The sequence below is a fragment of the Crocuta crocuta genome, unplaced genomic scaffold, assembly GCF_008692635.1.
Source record: "Crocuta crocuta isolate KB4526 unplaced genomic scaffold, BGI_CrCroc_1.0 scaffold113, whole genome shotgun sequence".
NCBI classification, from domain to species: Eukaryota; Metazoa; Chordata; class Mammalia; order Carnivora; family Hyaenidae; genus Crocuta; species Crocuta crocuta.
In genome coordinates, this window is record NW_027530368.1 from 2,920,298 (window position 1) to 2,943,778 (window position 23,481).

Here is a 23,481-nt window from a genome sequence, read left to right on the forward strand (position 1 = left end):
CAGTGTGGCTGCTTTCATTCACACTGTAGTTATAATTGACTCGGGCCATTTTAATAGTCTCATTAATTGTTCTTATCTGTCTAACTTTGCATTCCCAACTATCTGTCCTTTCTCCTCATTCTTTTCTGTATGTTCCCTAGAGGAGTTTTTCTAAAATCAAATCTTATCATTTGATTTACTTTACTCTGCTCACCTTTCCAAGGATTCCTCATGACCTTTAGCGTAAAGCTCAGACTCTAGCCTGAGGGACTTACCTATCTGCCTCCTCCCTCGTCCCTTGACCTAGTCTCCCTGGTAGCCTTCCGGGTTCGTATCTATCCAGTGCTAATTTCTGTGTCACTCTGTGCTTCAGTCCTAACAACCTGTTTGGTGTTTTCTGATCATAATATGCTATTTTAGACTTGACCTTCCTCCTGACTCTGTCTCTACTTAAAGTCATCTTTTCTGTGTTAGTGCTCCCAATTAGCTTCTAACCATCCTTCAAGGTTCATTATAAGCCTTTAATGAATGGAGCCATTCTGACCACCTCCATCCCTAATGGAGTTGGTCTACTCCTGCCTTTGTGCTCTTTCTGTACCTTATGAATACTGTTGATCCAAGCTGCTCACAGATTTGATTGCTCTACTTGTATCTGTGTGTTCCTGTATGCATTAGCCTGTAGGCTCCTTTGTTTATTTACTGGTTTATTCCCCTAAATTATAGGTACTTTGTTATTTGTCAGGTGGTGCTTGGTAGTGAGGACATTAAGATGCTGAAAATCTAGTCCCTGTCTTCAAGGAGTGTGTAATCTGAGGAACTGAACAATTGGTGATAAGCACAATCACGGAGAGACAGAGCAGCAACACAGGATCCAAACATGGAGACTAATTAAGGATGTTAGAAAAGGCCTCTTGAAGGGTAGAAACATTTAATGTTTTGTTCAGCACACCATCTCTTGCACCAGCTCAGTCAATTAAAAAAACAAACAAACAAAAAGAATGACTGGATGGAATGTATGGCATGCCAAGGAATTTTTCAAAATAAACATAATTGGAAAATAGTTTGGGTAACTTGTTTGATAATCATTCTTATTAATTAAAAAATGAAGCATGAAGTTTGCATAGTTCATTTGTTCTTTTCTCTGAAAATGAGGTTGATTTCATGGAAATGAGATTATCTTTGGAAGTTATAAACTAAAAGTTGTTTACCCCTTAAGACCCATCCTCCCTACCACTACCACCAAATGCCTTAATAACGGTATTAGGTATGTTACCATATAGAAAATATTGCAAGTTCATTGCATAGTGATTCTGTCCTGTTTTGGAGGAAAGGCAATATGGTAAAGCGATAACGTTGAGTAAATTGTTCAGAAGTCTTTTTCTTGCTTGAATATATCAAGCTTTTGCCTAAAAACTCCCTTTGTGATGTTTAACATTGACAGTTAAAAATAAATATTCAGAGGCTCCTGGGTGGCTCAGTCAGTTGATCATCCCACTCTTGATTTTGGCTCAGGTCATGATCCCAGGGTCATGGTATTGAACCCCACGTAAGGCTCATTTCTGAGTGTGGAGCCTGCTTGGGATTCTCTCTTTCTCTCTCTCTCCCTGCCCCTCTCCCTTGCTTACATTCTCCCTCCCTCTAAAATAATTTTTAAAAATTCAGTTTGGGAGGATTTTACAGCTGCCTTTATTCTTTGGTTTACATTTTCCTTATTTTCTAGGCTACTTTTACCTTCTAACCTAGAGTGACAGAGACCACTTTGACAATCATAGGTCTAATATGGGATATAAAATAAGATGTAGGGGCACCTGGGTGGCTCAGTTGGTGAAGCATCTGACTCCTGATTTTGGCTCAAGTCATGATCTCACAGTTCATGGGATTGAGATCTGTGCCCACACATAGAGCCTGCTTGGGATTCTCTCTCTCTCCCTCTTTCTCTGGCCCTCCCTCACTCACACATATGCATGCACACACTCTCTTTCTCTCTAAAAATAAATAAATAAACATTAAAAATATTTATAAAAACAGTTCTCTTAAACACAAGGCTCTTAAAACAAGAAAATCTGCTGTACTGACATTTTTATGAAGGTTTAAGGATAATAATTCTCTTAAGTCAAACTTTTTTTTTCCTGTAAGACTTTCTTTCCCCTTTTACATTGGACAGAGGGTGCTGAGTAACATTAGAAATATTGAATTATATGAGTTCTCAGGACACAAAACTCTGTTTAAAAGAAAATTCTTTTTAAAATAAGCAAAGAAATGACATTTCTTTGGTAACATAATGTTCTAGCACTTGCACTGGACTTAAAAAGTGAAATACACACACGTGTGTGGACACACACGCATACAGATTCTTTTAAGTTATAAAATTAGATCTATGTAAAGAATTTAGGAGATAGAGAATAGTCCAAAGAAGAAAAAACTTGACTCAACTTTAGCACATAGTGATAACCACTCTTTATATATGGGAAATCTTTTTCTTTTAGTTGTTCTTCCATGTGAATAGGAATGTGTCTTTCATAGGAATGTCCTATGTGCACATGCATAGTATTTTTTTTTTTTTTTTTAATTTCTAGGAGAGAGAGAGCGTGAGCAGGGGAGGGTCAGAGAGAGAGACAGAGATACAGACTCCGAAACAGCCTCCAGACTCTGAGCTGGCAGTCAGCACAGAGCCCGACGCGGGGCTCGAACCCACGAACCACGAGATCATGACCTAAGCGAAAGTCAGACGCTTAACCGACTAAGCCACCCAGGCGCCCCAGGAATTTTTTTTTTTTTTTTAGGCAAATTACTGTGAGATACTTCTTCTATTTACAGTATAGAAAGCTGGAAAGAGTATTGCTTCCTCCTTAACAATGAACAAAACAAAACAGTTAAACTACAAAATGAAACCTTTTTTGGAACCCATCAGACAGCTGAAGTTACAGGGTGACCAACTGCCCTGAAATGTAAGGTAGGGTAGAGGCTAGCCCCTCTAAGGAGAGTGACAGGATGCACAGATTTCCTTACCTGTGGCAGATCAAGAAAGAAAGGTGTAGATACCGTACAAGTGAGGAGGAAATCAATCAAAGCCTTAATGAATTACTAACACCTTATTGGAGCTAGCATGTTAGTAAAGGACCTCTTGTCCCAGATCCGGAATTTACATTCACTCATGTGTTCTTTTCCATGGACCTCATTTGGGTGCCCGTGAGAATGATCGGGAGTTGAATAAGAGAGAGAACCATCCATGATATTGCAGGTGTGGAGAAACGGGATCAGCCACTGCCGTGAGAATGGCAGGAAGCCCTACCCCCGTGGTTTGGACCCTTCACTTACACAGATCAAGAACTGCATCACTGGAGAAAGGACAAGAAACTCTGTGTCTCTGCAGGGCACAGGAAAGGAGCCATTCTTTGTATAGGAAGGACTGAAGAAAAACAATCTTTTTACCCCTGGAACAGTCCTGTGCCTAGGATCTTATACCGATACTAGCAAAGGGCTTCTACCACTGGGGGGAGGGGGCAGAAAACTGTGGTAGACCCACTGGGGATACAAAGCAGAGTTGGCCGCCACTTAAAGGATGGCAGGGACCTTGAGCAAGCTCCACTTCTGAGCACCAGGCACACAGGGCCTCCCTATGACTGAAGCTGGCCAGGACAACAGAGAAAGTCCATTGATCTCTGTTAACAGTTTAGCAATGACTAAATAACAAATAACTAAATAACAAGTGGCAGCAATCTAGCACTGATTGATGGGCAAGAATGTAGAGAAAGATCCATTCTATATCATAGGCACACAGGTATAACTGAAAGCTGTAGGTGGTACAGAAACTTGAAAAACGTTCTGGGACCCCAGCACCCACAACAGTCCCATGCGATTATGAGGAGTCAAAATCGGTGAAGCACTGAAGGTGACTGTGGGAACAGCAAATCCCAAGCCCAGTTCGACTCCTGCTTATGCAAATGGCCCAACCGGAGGAGAACACGGTCATTTCCAAGTATAAATACTGTTATCTCTGCCACGAATGTTTTACATGATATCCAGTCTTCAATAGAAAAGGTGAAGCATGCAAACAAGCAATTAAAAACAACTCGATTGTCAAGGGACAATGAAATCAACAAACCAGACTCTGATGACCCAGATGATAGAACTTTTAAAGTTAGAGACTTTAAAATACCACATACATGAATAGATAGGGACTTTTGGCAGAGAAATGGACATTTTTAGAAAGAGTCAAAATGCTTGAAATAAGAAACTGATTTAGAGATGAAGACTTCCTTGGAGAGGCTCATCAGTAGACTTGCCACAGCTGAAGTAAGAAGCCAACGAACTTGAAGATAGGTCAACGGAAGACCTGAACTGACACACAAAGAGAAAAAAAGGTGAAAGAAATAAAGTGCCCAAGATCTGTGAGACCGTTACAAATAGTATAATTGAGGGGCCAAGAAGAAGATAAAGAGAACAAGGGAAAAAATATTTTAAGAGATAATGGCTAAGAGCATTCCAAAAATAATAAGACATCCAGAGATTTTGTTCTCAAGATTTTGAGAACCCCATTAAGATAAACAGCAAAACAAGAGCAACAAAGGAAGCAAAGAAAAATACTTAAATGCATCGTAGTCAAATAAGTGAAAGTAAAAACTAACATAATGCCTTAAAGACATTTAGAAAAAGCTGCTATATGTAGGTGTAATGAAAAGCATTACAGCAGACTTGTCCGAAGCTATGCAAACCAGAAACAATGGAGTGACATGCTTAAACTAATCCGAAAAACAAGTCAAGCAAGAATCTATAGACAGCAGAATAACTTTCGGAAACAAAGTGAATTTTTTTTAGCCAGACAAAAACTGAGATAATTCATTGCCAATGGACATGTGTAGTCTTTCTGCAGCCATGAAATTAAAAATTCTTTACATAGAAGGAGTGTATGGGATAGAAACTTATACACATTAAGAGACAAATGACAAAATAAAGGGTGTTGGGAATGGTGAAAACTAATTTTTTTCCTTTGTTTTTTTTTTTTTAAATGTTGTATTTATTTCTAGGAGAGAGAGAGAGACAGCGTGAGCAGGGGAGGGCCAGAGAGAGAGGGAGTCACAGACTGAAACAGGCTTCAGGCTCTGAGCTGGCAGTCAGCACAGAGCCCGACGCGGGGCTCGAACCCAGGAACCGCGAGATCATGACCTAAGCGAAAGTCGGACGCTTAACCGACTAAGCCACCCAGGCACCCCTTTCCTTTGTTTTTAAGTGCTCATTTGTTTAGGTTGTACAACATGATTTTTTTAAGGCAAAGAAGTGTGATAATTTAATATACATGTACGTTATGAAACAATACAATGACTTTTAATTAACATATCTATCACTTTACATAGTTACCATTTTTTGTGTGTTTGCTTTATAATTCCCTTCTTCCCCCTCATCTGTCTCTTTCTCCCTTGTTCTCCCCCTAGTTGTTTCTCTCTATATATGTATCTCTGTGTGTGTGTGTCGTATTGTAAGCCCTGTGGTTTCTATTAATTTTGATTACTTGGTTAGCATATTGTCTGTTCTCCCTCTATAATTATCATCATTTTCTTTTTATAATAAGTAATATTTGCATTTATGTTGAAATACTTTGAGACTATGCATTCTGTTAGTTGTCACATGTTCTTCACTTCTCTCCCTCTTACAGTATCCATTAATAATTCTTGCCTAGGGGTGCTTGGGTGGCTCAGTCAGTTGGGCCTCTGACTTCAGGGTATCCGACTCTGACTCAGGTCATGATCTCGCTGCTCATGAGTTCGAGCCCCGCATCTGGCTCTGTGCTGATAGCTCAGAGCCTGAAGCCTACTTTCAATTCTGTGTCTCCCTTTCTCTCTGCCCTTCTCCCACTCTGTCTCTTTCTTTCAAAAATAAATAAACCTTAAAAAGTTTTTTAAAATAAAAACAATTCTTGCCTGGATAAGTTTTTACTCTGATAATTACTTGTTATGATTTTTAATTAATTTATGATTTCTTACTTCCTTGTATAAGTATTACTTGGCATTCTATTTTAAGAGGACCTTCCTTGCTCCCTATCTTCTATCTGTCTGTCTGTCTGTCTGTCTGTCATCTATAATCAGCTAAGACTCATGGATTCTTACTTAATTCAATTGGTTCACTCCTTTACTATCTTTATTCATTTTGTTGCCAAATTGTCCTAGATGTAGGTAGTGTTAACCATGTCACACTAACATTCCTAGTGCATTTCTGTCACATTTTGGGACATTTCCTTACTTAACCACAGTATCATTGATTTCTCCAGGGAGCCCACTTCCTTTAGTGTTGAGTGGTATCTTGAAAATAAGATCTGGTCATGTGTCTGTTTTAAAATGTGTCATTTTGAATCAACAAACAGTTGCTTATTGACTTTTTATACAATCTAATTGGAGTGTACCTTAATGAATTTAGTGATGTGGCTGAATTTAAGCTTTCCATCTTGCTATTATTTTCCTATTTATCTCATTCATTATTTTGCTCACCTTTTCATGTTTTCCTTCCTTCTTGATTAGTTTCTTTTTTTTAGTATTATGATTTATTTTCCTATGGCTTTACTTGAGTATAGCTTTTTTTTTTTTTTCAATTGTTTATGTGGTTGTTGTGGGGATTATAATGTACACTTTTTTAAAAAATTTTAATGTTTTTTAATTTATTTTTGAGAGAGAGAAGACAGCATGAGCAGGGGAGGGTCAGAGAGAGAGGGAGACCCAGAACCTTACAATGTACACTGTTAATTTATCACAGTTTACCTTGAATAATATTATATCATTCTGCATGTCCACAGTATAAAATAATTTATCTTCTCCCTTCCTTTTTTGGTGCTGTTGCCACATATTTCACTTATACACATGCTTTTAACCCTAAAATATTATGTGTTTGAACATTTAATAGTATTTTAAAATTCAAAGAAAAAAAATCTATATTTGTTTATTTTTACCCACCACATATTTACCATTTTCAGGCCTTCTCATTCTTTCCTACATATCGAGGTTGCCCTTTGACATCATCTTCCTTCAACATGAAAAATTTTCTTTCAGCATTTCATTAGGGTATATCTGCTGGTGTGGCATTTTCTTGGCTTTAAAAAATATTTCTAAACTACTTTAAAATAATTTAAAAATTATTCTAAAAGTATTTTTATCACCTGTGTTTTCAAAATATATTTTCTAAGACATGGACTTCTAGGTTGATAGTCTAAAGAGGTCATACTACTGTCTGCTTCCATTGTTTTCTGAAGAGAAATAGCCCATCATTATTCTTGTTTTTCCTCTGAATGTATTGTCTTTCCACAGTTGTTTTTAAGATTTTCTTTTTATCTTTGGGCTTTACAATTTGACTCTGATATTTTTTTAAACCTTATTCATTATTATTTCTGAGAGAGAGAGAGACAGAGCATAAACGGGAAGGAGCAGAGAGAGAGGGAGACACAGAATTGGAAACAGGCTCCAGGCTCTGAGCTGTCAGCACAGAGGCCAAAGCAGGGCTCGAACTCACAAACTGTGAGATCATGACCAGAGCCAAAGTCGGACGCTTAACTCACTGAATCACCTAGGTGCCCCTTGACTCTGATGTTCTTAAACGCTGTTTTATTTGTGTTAATTTTGTGTGGGAGGCACTAAAGCTCTTGGATCCATGGGTTGAAATATTTTGTCATGTTTGGAGATTATTTTGCCAATATGTCCTTAAATATGCCTCTTTTCTCATTCTTTTTCTTCTCCTGCCATTCCTAGCTGCTTGATAGATCATTCAGATTTCATAATAACTTGAGGGAGCTCATGTGAGTCTCAGTTTTAATTAGTTTCAAATTCCTTCTGATTTCAAATGATATTGCAGAATCTTTGTCCAGAAGACCAACTCTGAAATTCCAGAGCTTATCTCTGATCTTAACAGAATTTGAACTGGGCTGGTTTCTTCATCAGTTAGTTTCTTCTCTCTTTTGGATTGAGTTTCTGTAGCCCTGAAAACAGAATTTGCAAGATCTGTCTCTAATTTCTAGCACTGTCTTCACCATTTCTTTCTTCTTTTCTTTCTTCCTTTCCTTCCTTCCTTTCCTTCCTCCCTCCCTCCCTTCTTTCCTTCCTTCCTTCCTTCCTTCCTTCCTTCCTTCCTTCCTTCCTTCCTTCCTTCCTTCCAACTGCTTATTTTTCTTGGTGGGAAGGGGGGAGATTGAGTGGAGGAGGGGCAGAGACAGAGAAAGGGAAAGAGAGAGAATCCCAAGCAGGCTCCATGCTCAGTGAGGACCCAATAGGGACCTTGGTCTCACGATTATGAGATCATGACCTGAGCCCAAATCAAGAGTGGGATGCTTAATTGACTAAGCTACACAAGTGCCCTTCCCTCACTTTTTTTAGTTTATTTATTTATTTTGAGAGAGAGTGAGAGAGAGCACACATGTGCAGAAGCAGGGGAGGGGCAGAGGGAGATGGGGGAGAGAGAGAATCCCAAGCAGGCCCCTCATCATCAGCATGGAGCCTGACATGGGAACCAAACCCACAAAGTGCGAGACCATGACCTGAGCCGAAATCAAGAGTCAGAAGTACAATTGACCAAGCCACTCAAGCACCCCCTCCCTCACCATTTTTTATGAAGCAGAATTCTTGTAAGGGAGAATTATTGCATCCATTTATTTATTTTTGTTTCGGGGCTCTCCAGGATTCCAAACTGTCATAGCAGCCCATACTCTTAATGGTTTGGCTAATTTCTCTTCATCTCACCAAAGCCTTTCAGCCTCTGACTGTTTCAGTCCTATATCCATCTGTACCCAAGTTAGGCAAATGGCCTCAGGTATGAAAGTAACTGCTACCCTTTGCTCAAAGACTTGTCATGGTATGCAGTTCAGTTCAGGTATACATTTATGTATGTACGTTACTTATACTTTGTTGACATTGAAGGAAAATATAGCTTTTAGATTAGACCTGACTTTTTTGTTGTGATGAAGGTAGTGGTGGTCTTTCTTGATCTTCTAACTCATATCTGAATGTGGAAATTCTGCTAGATCTTCTTTTTGGTTTGTTTCTTTGTTTTTTTAATGTTTATTTCTTTTTCAGAGAGAATGAGAGAGAAGAGAGAGACAGAGAGAGAGAAAACACAAGTGGGCGAGGGGCAGAGAGAGAGAGAGAGAGACACAGAATCTAAAGCAGGCTCCAGGCTCTGAGCTGTCATCACAGACCCCAATGCAAGGCTTGAATTCACGAACTGTGAGATCATAACCTGAGCCAAAATCAGATGCTTATCCGACTGAGCCACCCATGCGCCCCAGTCTTCTTAAACCATAATAGAGATATGTAATAGGTATAGAATATCATGAGAGTGATTAATATCAGGGGTACTAGATTACTTTAGATACCTGTATTAATCATTTTTATAGCAACCTATACTTACTTGTAGCTTGTATTACAATTGACCTGATGTAATTATTAGTTTAATATATGAAGGCAAGAACCATGACTAATTTGTTCATTTACCATTTTGATCTCATTACTCCACCAACACAATGCCCAGCACTTCATATATTTGTAGAATGAAGTATTTCAGTTCAGTTATAATTATGAAAAGGTTAGCAGTGGGCCAGTGGTCAATTAAATGTATCTTTACGTGGACGTTGTGAAAACATTTTGATGTATCATTTTTCCTGATTATGTCCTTTCATTCTATAGTCATATTTAGTTTTGACATTTTTCTGTTTTCCACATAGCATGTTAATATACCTTGCCTATATATTTAGAATTGTAAGATTTTTAATCTGATTATACTAAGCCTCTGATTTTCTTCTCTAGAAAGAGAAATGGATGAGATTAAATTTATGATCATTGTCCACAAGCAATAAATTTACAAAGAAATCACAAATCTCGATTTATACTTATTTCTTGATGTTTATAAAATAGAATTTCTACATTAACCTTATCATTGAAGAAATATTTGTCTTAAAAGCATATCTTTTAGAGAAAGCCATCTTGGGTGATATTTTCAGGGGCTCATGGAGGATGTATAGGTCTAGAATTTAGTTTATTGGTTGCAGGACTGTTTTCTTTTTTCAAACTTTGCATATAAATACAGATAGCTACTGAATCACTTTCTTTATGTTTATTTTCCTTTACTGTGTATAAAATGTCATTATTGGGGTGTGTGACTGGCTCAATTGGTAAAGCATGCGACTCTTGAGCTCAGGGTTGTGAGTTTACTTGGAAAAAAAAACACCACAAAATAAGGACTTAATAATGTTCATTGGATTAAAAATGAGTGAATAAACTCAAAAAAAGGAAAATGTCTTTATTCATCATTTTGGGGATGGTAAGGATTATAAGACATTTATGCATAATTAAACTACTAGCCTAAACACTTATTTTGGAATCAGAGCTAAATAGACTTTATATGAAAGAAGACCATACAGCAGCAGAGATAACTTTTCTTAGGGGCCATTACCAGCAATTAGCTGTACACAATTAGTTCAGGAAGCCAACAGAGGGACCAGTTTGGAAAATTATTAATATTAACAATCTGTGAAGGAATTTGGAAGTATGGGAGAAATAATGGTTTCAGGATGAGGAATCATGCTGGGTAACTATTTATTGACTCTGAGAGACAGTTTATCATAGTGTTTAAAAGCTATGGGCTTTAGCGCTAGATGGCCTGTGTTAAAATCCTTTTTGTGCTGTTTACTTACTGTGTGACCTTGAAGAAGTTACTTAACTTCTCTCAGCCTTCATTTCCTCATCTGTAAAGTAGAAATAATAATAAAAGTACTTTGTATCATTGGTGTGAAGGTTAAAAGAATTTTATTTATTTATTTTAAATGTTTATTTATTTTTGAGAGAGAGAACATGAATGGGGGAGGAGCATAGAGAGGGAGAGAGAGAGAATGTCAAGCAGGCTCCACCCTGTCAACACAAAGCCCAACGAGGAGCTCGATCTCATGAACTGTGAGATGATGACTTGAGCCAAAATCAGGGGTCAGATGCTTACCTGACTGAATCACCCAGGACCCCTGATTATCATCATCAGAAGTGCTACTGATGCCTTGTCTGTCGCCAGAGTAATCCTGCTACCTGGTATGACTTACCCTTGGTAATTCTTTTTCAGCTCAACTGAAGTCGATGACATGATTCGTAAATCTACAAACCTGTTGCTGACCAGGACTCTGAGCAACTCTCTGCAGAATGTCATTAAAAGGAAGAATATTGGACTTACTGAGGTAAAGCTGCTCTTAATGGAGGCAGCCAAGGCACTATGTGAAAAGATGTCCTAAGCTCTGGGGCCTGTGTGTGAGTTAATTATAACTTTCTCTATGGTCCATCCTGTTCCTACTGATGGGTTCCTAATGGTGAAAGTGCAAAACAAATCATTTGTGTTTCTCTTTTGTTCCCTTGGAGAAAATCTATTACATTTTGAAAAGTCACTTTCTGTCTCTCTCTTTCTCATTATTTTCAGTAGCCTAACTGGTTTTCCTTTCTGAGGTCATTGGGATACATTTGTATTATTTGCCATCAATTATATAAAAACAAAATTGTCGTTTGGAGAATACAGTCTATGTCAGGTTCCTCTCTGAATGAAAGACGGTTCGAATACAACATGCAATATGAAACCACGTGTTGTCTGCATCAGTCACGGATGCCAAGGATATTGGCACTTGTGGTCCTTGGTTAGTGTTAGACTTGGATTTTGGTTCACCTCCTCTATGTGAATGGTCCTTACTCTTTATCAGCATGTGAGTCTGGGGATCTGGGACTGAGGAAATGTGGGAGAGAGGCAATCGTCACATTTCTGTGGGAACTTACAGAATCTCACAAAGCAAGGACGGAGATTACACACGTGTTGAGAACAGTATCTTGGCAAACTGAATATTTGGCACATTGGCGTGCAGTCCTAAAATTTAGAAAGATGCGAAGTTTCCTTTCTCTTGGAAACTCAGGATTGCATGGGAGCGTCAACCTGCCGTTTTATGGGAATTATATTGCCAAAACCGAGAGCTTGGAGGAATTTTTTTCACAGGGAAAAGGAAAGGCTGTTGGCCATCTGTTTTACTCGTAGAGGTGGTGTAGTTTGAACGTCCGTTGCTCTAGGAAAAATTGACATTTTCGGATATACACTGTCAAAGATCATGGTGAAAATTCAGCAAATGGTTAATGAAACTGACTCATCGGTAAAGACAGCTGGAAGCCCGGTGAACGTCTCCTGACTTTGGAGCGCTTGCCTCTTTCCCTGTGTGAAGATTTTAAACTGTTATAATGTGGAACTTTGGCAGTTTTTGAGTTCCGCTTATAACAAACTTTTTTTGTAACTGAAAGTTACATTTGACGTTATTTAGGACAGTTCCCTCATTTTGCAGAGCTTCCTTTCTGTTGCTTGGTATAAAATATTGGGTTTTTTCTTTATGTCTGGGCATAGGGTAAGTTCTTTTCATCATCAGGAAGGCTGAGGAACAGAATGTGGGGTGAAGTGGAGTGGAAAGTAGGAAGTCCTCCTCCTTCTGTTCTCCTTATGTGGATCCCAGCTAGGATGGGAAGTTGGTTATTTATTCCTTGAGCTCTCTCTGTGTCCTGACTTTTGATACAGGTTTTCTTATGCCATTTAGCAGTCTCTTAAAACATTTTAAACAGCTTAGAAGGAACATGGTGTGACAGAAACAGCTTTGGCCTCAGAAGTCTCCTGAGTTTAGTTGTGGCCATGCCATTGATTTCCTGTGACATCTTAAGAGAAAGACCTAACTTCTCAGTTCTTCTGTTTTCCTTACTCCATTGTCCTTTGCAAAGGCCCTGCACAGATCAGGTCAGGATAGGAAGAAGCAGCAGAAGATAATCAAAGTAACTATATTTTAGTTTTTGACACTATGTCAGTGAGTACTAAATATTATTCCCAAGTCATTGACTCTTTCTAGGTAATAATGTACTTCCATTATCATTATCTTGGCATAGAAGTGAAGGAACATCTACACACATTTATTTATTTTGGCTATTATGGTCATATGTATACATATAGACAAATACATACCCAGTGATTTTTAGCCCCAGTTATTCTAAGTAAACCTTAGAATAGTTATATTGCTCAACTTTGGAAAGAGAAGATATTATATCCTCCTTAACAGGTAACTAAAGTGAGTTCACAGCTGCACTCATCATGACACTAGGTAACATTTGTCGAACAGTTTGTGTTTTTCAAAGTCTATTCACAAATACCATCTCATTTATAGTGCAATGACATGTGAAGCTGGCTGCGCATGTGTTATTATCCCTATTTTATAGAAAGCATGATTAAAGTTCAGTGAGATTGCCCGAGGTTATATAGTTAACAAAATGATAGAAACGAGACCTAAGTCTGGGTTGTTTTTTCCCAAACTTAATTCACTTTTACCATAATGTACTGCCTTCCATACTGATTTAATTATTTCATCATAACAAAGGGACTTTTATAAGAAGTCCATAGTAATAGCAAAATTGTTCTAGGTGGAGATAATCTTGTGTCAGCGAGCACATATCCATTCAAGCAATAGGCGTGTTATGAAACTAACTGAATCCTATTTCCGGTTGTCAGACAATTCCTTCAGGACTTGAGTTCCTATAAGCTAATGTCTGTCTGCCTGTCTCATTTGAATTTGCATGGTATCTCATTTCTTCTTTTTTCTGTCTATGTGCTCTCTCCTTTCATCTTTTTCCCCCCAGTACACTGGCTTTCTTTCTTATGTCATTGCTTCTTTGCTTCCCCACGTTGACTCCGCTCGACATTACCTTTCAGTTCTCACTGTAACTTGCATGCTTTGCACTCTCAGACCTTATGTGACTATCGCTGTTCAGTGAGCAGGTATAGCTGTCTTCCTCAGGTTGCTTCTTTCTTCCAGGTCTGTAGGAAGAAAGTCAACTGAACAGTGATTAAGAGTGTGCATCCTAAGGCAGACTGCCTGGGTTCCAATTCTCCCTAGGTTCTCTTCCCTTAATAAATGTGTTCTTGGGAACATATGGTTTGTCGGGTTGTTGTGGGAATTGGATGAACATGTGAAGTGCTTGGAACAGTACCTAGTATGTAGTAAATACTCAATGTATGTTACCTGGTGTTGTTGAGAAAGAGGTCTGGGCAGGTAAACAACGATTGTCAAGTTTAGTACAAGAATGCAGTGTTTTCAACCAAGAGAAGTTAGAAGATTATAACAAATGTTCTGTTGAGATACATAACTTGCTTATTGACTTTACGATATTTATTGCATACCTGATGTGTTTAACAGGCACTTATCTAAGCTGTTCAGATAAATAAGTGAACAACAAGAAGAACAACAACAGAGATCCTTGCTTACATTCCCGTGGCAGAAAACATAACAAATAACCAGGAAAATAAACAGTAAATCATCTAGCATGATAGAAGGAAGTGAATTCGATGAAGGGAAAGGAAGGAACCCGTGTTAAGGAAATCAGGAGTCTGCTGGAGGTTCAAGGTTGGTCTTATTAAAAAGAGCAGCATCTTGATGTTGAGTTATTGTTTCAAGGGCAAAGAGCATTGTTGGCAGAGGTTAGAGCAAAGGTCTGAAGATATTTAAGTTCCTGGTTACTTCAGGGAATACTAAGGAAGCTAGGAAGGCTAGAGTGGAGTAAGAAAGGGGAAGAGAAGCAGGAGGTTAGACTACAAAAGTGTCAGGGGGTTGTGATAGGGCCACTGTAGAGAGTTTGGCTTTTATTTTGAGTGAAGAGGGAAGTCATTGCAGGCATTCGATCAGTAGTACTATGTGCCATATTTCAAAGGATATCACATCAAATCATTTCACATTGATTGCTGCATTAGAAATAAACTGGAGGGTGTAAACAGGGAGACTGGTTAGGAAGCTATGACAGTAACGAAGCGACATTTGATGGCCACATGGGTGGTAGCCATGGAGGTAGTAACAGGTGATTGAATTTGGAGTTTAGGGTCAGCACGCTTTCTCGATGGTTGGATGTGAAGGGAGAGAAAAGCAAGGAGTTGAAGATAACTCCAAGATGTCTTAATTTGAGCAGATAGAAGGTTGTATATACCATGCACTATGATGTCAAAACTTTAGGTAGAGCTGGGGTTAGGGTGGAGGATATTGGGAATTTGATTTTAGACAAACTTAATATGTAGTGTTTATTATATGCACAGTTTGTGATATTGAGTAAGCAGTTGTATATATGAGTTTGGTGTTTAAAAAAGAGGTTTGGCCTGGAGATAAAAAAAATGGGAGATTATAGATAATATTTATCGCCACCTAATTGGATAATATGACTAAAGGAACTTGTAAAGATGGAGAAGAGAAGATGAAGGACTGAACCCTTGGGCACTCCATTATTAAGGAGTCAGGAAAAAGAGGAACACACAAATGAGATTGGGAAGGAGTCCCTAGAGAATTGGGGTGGGGGGGGAAGCAAAACAAGAACAGCTACAGGAGTATGGTGTCTTGGACACCAAATGAAAAAAGTGTATCAAGAAGGAGGGAGTGGTCAGTTATGACAAATATTGATGATAATAGATCAGAGTAGATGAAAATTAAGAATTATTATGGGACTTAGCAATCTTGGAGTACGTCAGTAACCTCAGTAAGATCGTTTTTAATAGAGTGATGACAGGAGGCTCCTGACGAAGTAGGTTGAAAAGAGACTGGGTCCTGTACAGAAGAATTTCAAATAATGTATATAGATATTACCCCTTTGAGAAGGTGGAGCTTAGCTCCCAACCTTTGCATGTAGGTTGTGCTTATGACTTAATGTAAAAAGTAGGGTATGGAAGGAGGGGAAAAGTTACTTTACAGTGAAGAAACCTGACATATACTACCTCAGTTAGGTGATCAAGGTTAACATCATCATTGATAAGTGATATTGATAGCATGTACCTTTGATAGGAGGTGATGAGAAGGCATCTGTTATCTTTCTTCCAAAACCCATGACCCCAGTCTAACCATGAAAAAAACATGAAACAAACCCAAATTGAAGGACATTCTACAAAATACCAGACCATTACTCCTCAAAACTGGTAGGATCATCAAAAACAAGTAAAGTCTAAGAAACTGTCACAGACCAGAGGAGGCTAAGTGGACAGGACAGCTTAATGTCATGTGGTATCTTAGACGAGATCCTGAAAAAGACAAAACATGAGGGAGGCAAACTAGGGAAATCTGGATAAAATGTGTTGTTCAGTTCCTGGTAATATACCATCGTTGGTTCTTTAGTTGTGGCAAATGTCCCAAAGGAATGGAAGATGTTAACAGTAGGAGGAACTGGGCATGGCACCCTTGGAAACTCTTTGAAACGATTTTGTAAATATAAAACTGTTTTACAATAAGGTGTTGACTCAAATTGCACCATTTAAAGAATGAGAAGAGTCGAATTGGAGACAATAAGGAGAAGACAGCTCTTGCAGGGAATTTTGTTAGAAAGGTAAGCAAGGAAATGAGGTGGTAATTGGCAGGGGAAGTGAATTAAGCAAACGGTTGTTTTTGTTTTTGCTTTTCATGTTTATTTGTTTTTGAGACAGAGAGAGACAGAGCGTGAGTGGGAGAGGGCCAGAGAGAGAAGGAGACACAGAATCTGAAGCAGGCTCTGGGCTCCAAACTGTCAGCACAGACCCCGATGCGGGGCTTGAACCCAGAACTGTGAGATCATGACCTGAGCTGAAGTCGGATGCTTAACCAACTGAGCCACCCAGGCATCCCTTGTTTTGTTCTTTAATAAGGAGATGTAATAGCCTGTTATTTCTGATGAGGATGTTGCAATGGAAAGCAGAAAGTTGATGATGTAGGAGAAAAGGGGAATATTTGGAGTAATGCCCTCGAGTAGGAGAGAGGATGTAGACGCTGATGCACAAGCAGAGGGATTGGCTTTGGGTGGTGGAAAGGTCATCTCTGGTAACAGATGAGACTCAGAGTATGTGGACGCAGATGGTGGTGGCTGGGTATACTTTGTGGTGGCACACTCCAAATGCTCCATTTGCTCAGTGAAAGATGCATCTTCAGCTGAAAGTGGAGATTAGGGCAAATGTTGGGGTTGAAGCAGAGAGAAACTGTATCTGGGGGTATGGAAAAGAGATTTGGTTGATGCTGGATAATGTTATTTTGTAGCATTAAGTGCCCTCTCTCGCTAATGGATACGAGTTAAGTGAGACTAGTCAGAATGGTTGTAGATTTTCTTAAGCCATATTTAACGGGAGATATGTCAAGTGAGTTCATATCAATAATAGCTCTTAGGAATTTGGTATATATTACATTCAGTACTTTATTATATATATGTGATAATTTGTAATATACTGATTATTTCTTTGGTATGACATTGGTGCTATTATCTCAATTTTAAGACGATGAGAGATCTTAACTTTGCCTAAGGCCACACAACCAGTAAGGAGTTTGGAAATAAGATTTGAGACAGGGTTTGAAATACAAAATTGTCTTTTAAACATAAGATTTGAAATAGCGTTTGAAATAAGATTTTCTTTGTTCTAAACCTTTTCTTTTGTACTATAGTAATTTAAAAACATCAGTATCATGAAGAGAAAGGAAATAAACCACCGGTTAATATTAATCTCAGAATATCAGGGAATTAGTCACATCAGAAAATTTTAAGATAAATCAAAAGACATCTTCTTTATGAAGAATGAATTGATACAAAGGCTTAATATATCAAAAGGATTAAATTATATTTATTATAGATAATATAAATAATATAACTTCACTTTATTTAAATCTCTACTCAAATGTCGTTTCCTTAAGGAACCCTTCCTTGACCACCTATCTGAGCCCTACCATCACCATGACTCTTACTACTTGACATTATGCTGTATGTTTATATGAGTATGTGGTTACTCTAATCTCCACAAGGCCAGGGACCTGGTCTGTCTTATGTATAATTACGTACAGCTATATTCTCATTCCTTGGTACATAGGAGTTCTTAACTGATGAAAGAGAGAAGAAAGAAAAAGAAAGATAGGTAGGTGGGTTCCTATGATTAAGTTAAAGAAATTAAGATTTCCTATTGGTGATACCGTGTTGAATATTTATATATATTTTTAAATGATATTTATAATAGTGCCCCAAGAGACCCAAATAAATGACCAATGCTTTTGCATTCCACCTTTCTTTTTAATCTCATTTAAATTGTTGACCACGTGGCTCTCTCCTGTTATTTATCTCCCACATACCATTGTTCACCATCCCCTATTGTTAACAGCACTGATATTGCTAATATTGACTTATTTTGTAATTAAGTCTTGTTCAATATAAGCTTTGTACGCGACCTTTGAATTTCAAACCACTAGTTCCAAGTACTTCAGTGTTTTAGGTATTTGTTTTGGAGATGGTAAAAAATGAGTAGTTGACCCAGCTTTTTTTTTTATTTTTATTTTTTTTAATCTTTGCCGGGGTGAAATGGAGAAAAAAATTCCTTGAATTCTTAGGGTGAGCTTATTTTTGTGAATGGGAACCAGCGCTGCTGTTTAGTTCTTCATCTTCTTGCCAGTCCAACAGTGGCAAAGCACTGGCAGTGTGGACAGGGACGTGACTTCTCATTTTCTTGCTTTGGGTTCGTCCTTTTGGAGTTTCAGGGTCCTGAATTTTCTGCTTTGGGAAAGGGAAATCGGAGAAGGTAACAGGTGACTTCTGCAGTCTACCCTGCGCTGTCCTCATCATGGTCTCTGCTGCGGGAATGGGAGACAGAAACATTTTCTGCTTCTTAATGGCTTAAAACCTGAGTGACTCCTGTCATTTAGTTGTGAGAGGTGGTTGATTGCTTTATAGTGTTTTCTTTCTTTCCTTTTTTTTTTTTTTCCCCAGACAGTCCTCAGAGAACTCTATATAAGCTATAACAATACTTAATCTATTGCTAATGTCACGTCCTTGAAACAATGTTAAGGACAGTTTGGATTGCTGCAGTGATATATTTATGTAAGAGAGTGGGAAGTGGGGGTTAAAAATACCAAAGGAGCTCAAACTCTGATGGAAGTTGCCATCTGAAATGGCTTCTTTGCATCCTTGAGTTCAGAATTACCCCTAAAGTACCTGGCTTCACATTTGTAAATGCCCTTGTAAGGATTTTGGTTAGCTGTCATTCAGAAGTAGAGATCATTTAGGCCTCATGAACAGACAATATTCCTTTTGAAAATGACATGGTATCTAATGTAATCGTAGAGTGTTTTAATAGTCTATTCTGTGCTAGGCAATGAAACATTTCAAAAGTGAGTGACAGCCAGTTGATGTAATTCATGGTGATCTTTTGTGTTGACAGATCTTTAAAAAGTCAAGGGAAATTACTACTGTCCCCAGTGAAGCCGCCTCCTTTTTTTTTTAAACTGCCAATATCCTGCAAAACAGAACAATTTTCTCTTTGACTGCCACTATTTTTTATTTCGATAACATGACATGATTCCTCCTTATTATTAGGATTTCTTTTGATAGATGGAATGTGTTCCCTCTAGGTAATGCTGACTTTAAAATAGAAATTCTTCAGTTCTCCCAATTAACTCTCTTACTTTTTCTGACTTATACATCAAGACAACCTTGCCAGTAGCCACCCTCCCACTCAGGAAGAGTGATTTAATTTAGACAATTTAAATTTTTTAAATGATTTCAACCTTTCTGTGAGGGAGAAACATGTTGAAAGAGGGTGATGAACTGTTTAATTTGGTAGGTTTTCTTTCCTAGAGCACTCTACGCTTAAAAGTCTAATGTTTTTGGTAATTTTGTAGGAGATAATATCTGTGTCCAAGACTCAGAGTCTCCAAATTCAAACTGTAGAAAGGTGATGAATATGAACTTGTCTGAGTTGTGGGGAATAATACAGAGATCTAGTTGTGTTGCCCTAGCATTTCATTTGTTCTGAATTGCATCTCTGGGTCTCTGCCCTTTGTCCTCATGTTTTAAAAGTAGACATTTGCCTCACATTTTCCAGCTGAGCCTTGGGGAATAGAAGGTACCTTTTTCCTTAGTCTGGTCTATTACTAAAGTGTTGTCATTATGATTTGACATGTATTTTTTGAGAATGAATTGTGCTTTAGCCCTGTGCTGGTAGCTGTTGGGGAGATAAGAGTGTACTTTCTGATTATAATCCTATCAATATTTTTGTCGAGTATTCCACAGTATAATACAATGACTTCTCCTGAGGTGTAATTCACCTTTTATACATTGTTTTGAAGTACATTTGATTGTACTTCATCTTCAGTTCTGATTTCTCTTTGGGTCATCTACCTGCTCTCCCCCAGCTTCCTCTCTCACTGGACTAACGGTAGACCTGAGTTCATCCACAGCCTTATACACCCACATTTCCCCTACCTTCCACAAGCCCACTACCACACACATTCTTATGTGGAAACAAAAAGTTAAACGTGTAGCAAGGAGAGACAAAAAAGATTCTATTCCATTTTCTCTTTGAATTGCTTTTAGACTCTGGGAACTCTCAATACTTTCCAAAGTTGAAGTAAGTAATAGGTACCACTCCTTTTTTAAATTGAAACTCATTTTTTACATAGAGTGAAATCAAAGCATGTCGAGGTCTAGTTGGTGGCAGACCCAGAAACTGGTATTTCTGCCTAATGTATGGTTAATGTGCACCACCCCAGGCTGCCATCTTATGCTTCTGCTAAAAGGCAACGTCAGAAGTCATTTCAGTGAGTCCGTAATGTGAAGGTTGAGGACTTGGATTTGAGTCCTAATTCCATTTAGGTTATGTGAGCTGGAGAAAATAATTTCATTTCTGTTTCTGTTTAGTAAAATAGAAGCAATAATTATGCCCACTTAACTTACTTTTCCAGGTTGCTGGGAACACAGTCTTAAGAAAACGAATTGTGAAGTACTTTACAAACTTTAATCCTCTACAGACAATAAGAGTCATTCTTTCTCATCCTCTTCTCAAAGTTATTTATAAATGACTTTTTATCTTACCAATACTGTCATTTTTAAGGATCTCTCCTGTTAGAAAAAGAAAATGGTATTAACAAAAGGATATTTAATCCTCAAAATAACTGTGTGAGTTAGAAATTACTATTAGCAGTTTACAGATGAAAAAACAGCCATTAGAGAAGTTAAAAAACTTTCTCCAGATTAAGAATTTGTAAATTGTTAATCCACTGGCTTCTCTGACTGTAATGCTCAGGTTATTTCTTCTATAAACTCATGTAGTTTGTTAATATACTGCAGTCTATTCCAACATCTCTCTGTTCATTATGATTAGTTTTGAAACTTCTTGCCATTTCAGTTACTCTTGTTCTTCCAGTGGGGGTTCATTTATTTAATTCATTTAGCAACCATTTATTGCCAGACATTGTGCTAAACACTAGCAGTTTTTGTTCTCAGTCTAATCTCTTAAACAGAAGAAGATACACATTTAAAATAGAATGACACGTGCTTTTATATAGCAGGGGAAATACATGATGCTTTGGGAAGTCAGGGAAGGCTTCATAGAGGAAGTACTACCTAAGCCATGCACTTACAAACACTTTGTGGAATATAGATGGCCTCTGCCATTATGACTTTTGTTTTTCTTCTTCCAACTCTTGTTTTACTTCCTGTTGAGTAATTGGTTGTGGGGTGAATAGTCAAATGACTCTCACATGTGCTTGTTATTTTCTAGCTTGTCCAGATTATTATCAATACGACACACTTGGAGAAATCCTGTAAGTACTTGGAAGAATTCATTACCAACATCACTAATGTGCTTCCAGAGACAGTCCACACCACCAAGCTGTATGGCACCACGACTTTTAAGGTGAGAAGGCCCAATAGTAGTGTAAAGCTGCCTCTGGGGTATATAGTCTGGGCCGTTGTACCCAACGTGGCTTTGTTTCTCCTAGGATGCATAGTAACATGATTCATAATATGGTTTTGAGAATAAGTGCCCGTAATTTCATTAGAAAAACAAATACTGATGCTAATTTCTGGATTTTTCAATTTAAAAATGCCTACAGCTCTGTCCACTGAATCTTCCCTATATTTTGTACTTGAAAATAGCTGTTTTCTCAGTTGGCCCCCATCTTAGTCAGGAATTCTTAAGGATGGTCTGGTTAATAGTGGTTGTAACTAAAATCAACATCAATTAACTTTGTTAAATGAGCTGTTCTTGCTTCTCTGTGTCCTGTGTCCCGTTTTTTTAACTTTTTTAGTGAGGAATTTCTGCCCTTTACTATTGTAGTTAGTAATTTTATAATCATTTCGCAAGGCCACAGCACTAGTTTTGATCCTGAGTTTGATCAAATGGGAAGAATGACACTCTTGTAGAGCAAAAAGTAGATTGATGGAAAGTTTCTAGAGAGTAAATGACTTAATTTAAAGAGGCCTTAAGAAACTCCTTTATATTGCCATGTGAGCTTTAAATAAATATTAAGCAGAAAAAGTAGGGCAACATCTTAAGCACTAAAATGGTAGACTCTGATATAAAATCCAACCTGTTGTTTTGGGTTTTTGATATTATTTGATTATTTCGTTTTGAATCAAATCTGTTTCATCCTTTAGAGGTTGTATTAATAAGATACAAAGTTGTAGAGTTGAAATCATGATGTGTGTCCACTGGTGTCAACTTTTTCCTATCCTTTTATCCTCTTTCCCTATTTATTGGCACATTCCCTTGAGAGTAGATTTAAGACAAAAAAATCAAATTTGATTCATAACTGCTTAGTTTATGAGATGAAACTGTTAGTAAGATCTCTTTTTCTGTTACAAGAAAAAGAATGAGAATCTCAATAGCCAATGCAATCTTAGGAAAGAACAAAGCTGGAAGCATCACGTGTCCTGATTTTAAATTATATTACAAAGCTTTAGTAATCAATAATAGTATTAGTATAAACACATACACATAGATCAATGGAACAGAACAGACAGCCCAGAAATAAACCCATGTGTGTATGTGTGTGTGTGTGTGTGTGTGTATATATATGTATATATATATATATATATGGTCAAACAATTTACAATAAAGGTGTATACACAAGAACACACAGTGAAGAAAGAATAGTCTCTTCAATAAATGGACAACCACATGCAAAAGAATGGAACTGGACCCCCGTTTATACACTGTACACAAAAATCAACTCAAAATAAGGATTTGAATGTAAGATCTGAAATTATAAAACTTCTAGAAGAAAACATAAGCTCCTTGACACTGGTCTTGGCATTGATTTTTTAATTTAATACCAGAGCAAAGGTGACAAAAGCAAAAATAAATAAGTGGGACTATATTCATCAAAAAGCTTCTGAGCAGCAAAGGAAACCATCAGCAAAACACAAAAGCAACTGATGGAATGTGAGAAAATACTTCCACATCATATAACTGAGAAGGGGTTAATATCCAAAGTGTGTAAATTACGCATACAACTCAATAGCAAAACCCCAAATAATCCAACTAAAAGGGGGCAGAGGAATTGAGTAGACAGTTTCCTAAAGAGATCTACAAATGGCTAATAGGTACATGGAAAGATTAGTGTTTGTGAGATCCTATTTCATGTCTGATAGTATAGTTATCACCAAAAAGACAGGAGAGAACAAATGTCTGCAAGGACACAGAGAAAAGGGAACCCTTGTGTATGGCAGTCAG

The 23,481-nt window shown here is 37.8% G+C and overlaps 1 protein-coding gene across 2 annotated transcripts in view; it reads left to right on the forward strand.

The window, feature by feature from the left end:
• Positions 1-23,481, forward strand: part of EXOC6B (exocyst complex component 6B) — a 594,589-nt gene that overhangs the window by 321,456 nt on the left and 249,652 nt on the right. For both annotated transcript variants that reach the window (XM_077766295.1, XM_077766296.1), the window contains exons 16-17: positions 11,059-11,170; positions 21,526-21,660. In XM_077766295.1, coding sequence (XP_077622421.1) covers positions 11,059-11,170; positions 21,526-21,660 — 247 coding nt within the window. The remainder of the gene's footprint in view (positions 1-11,058; positions 11,171-21,525; positions 21,661-23,481) is intronic.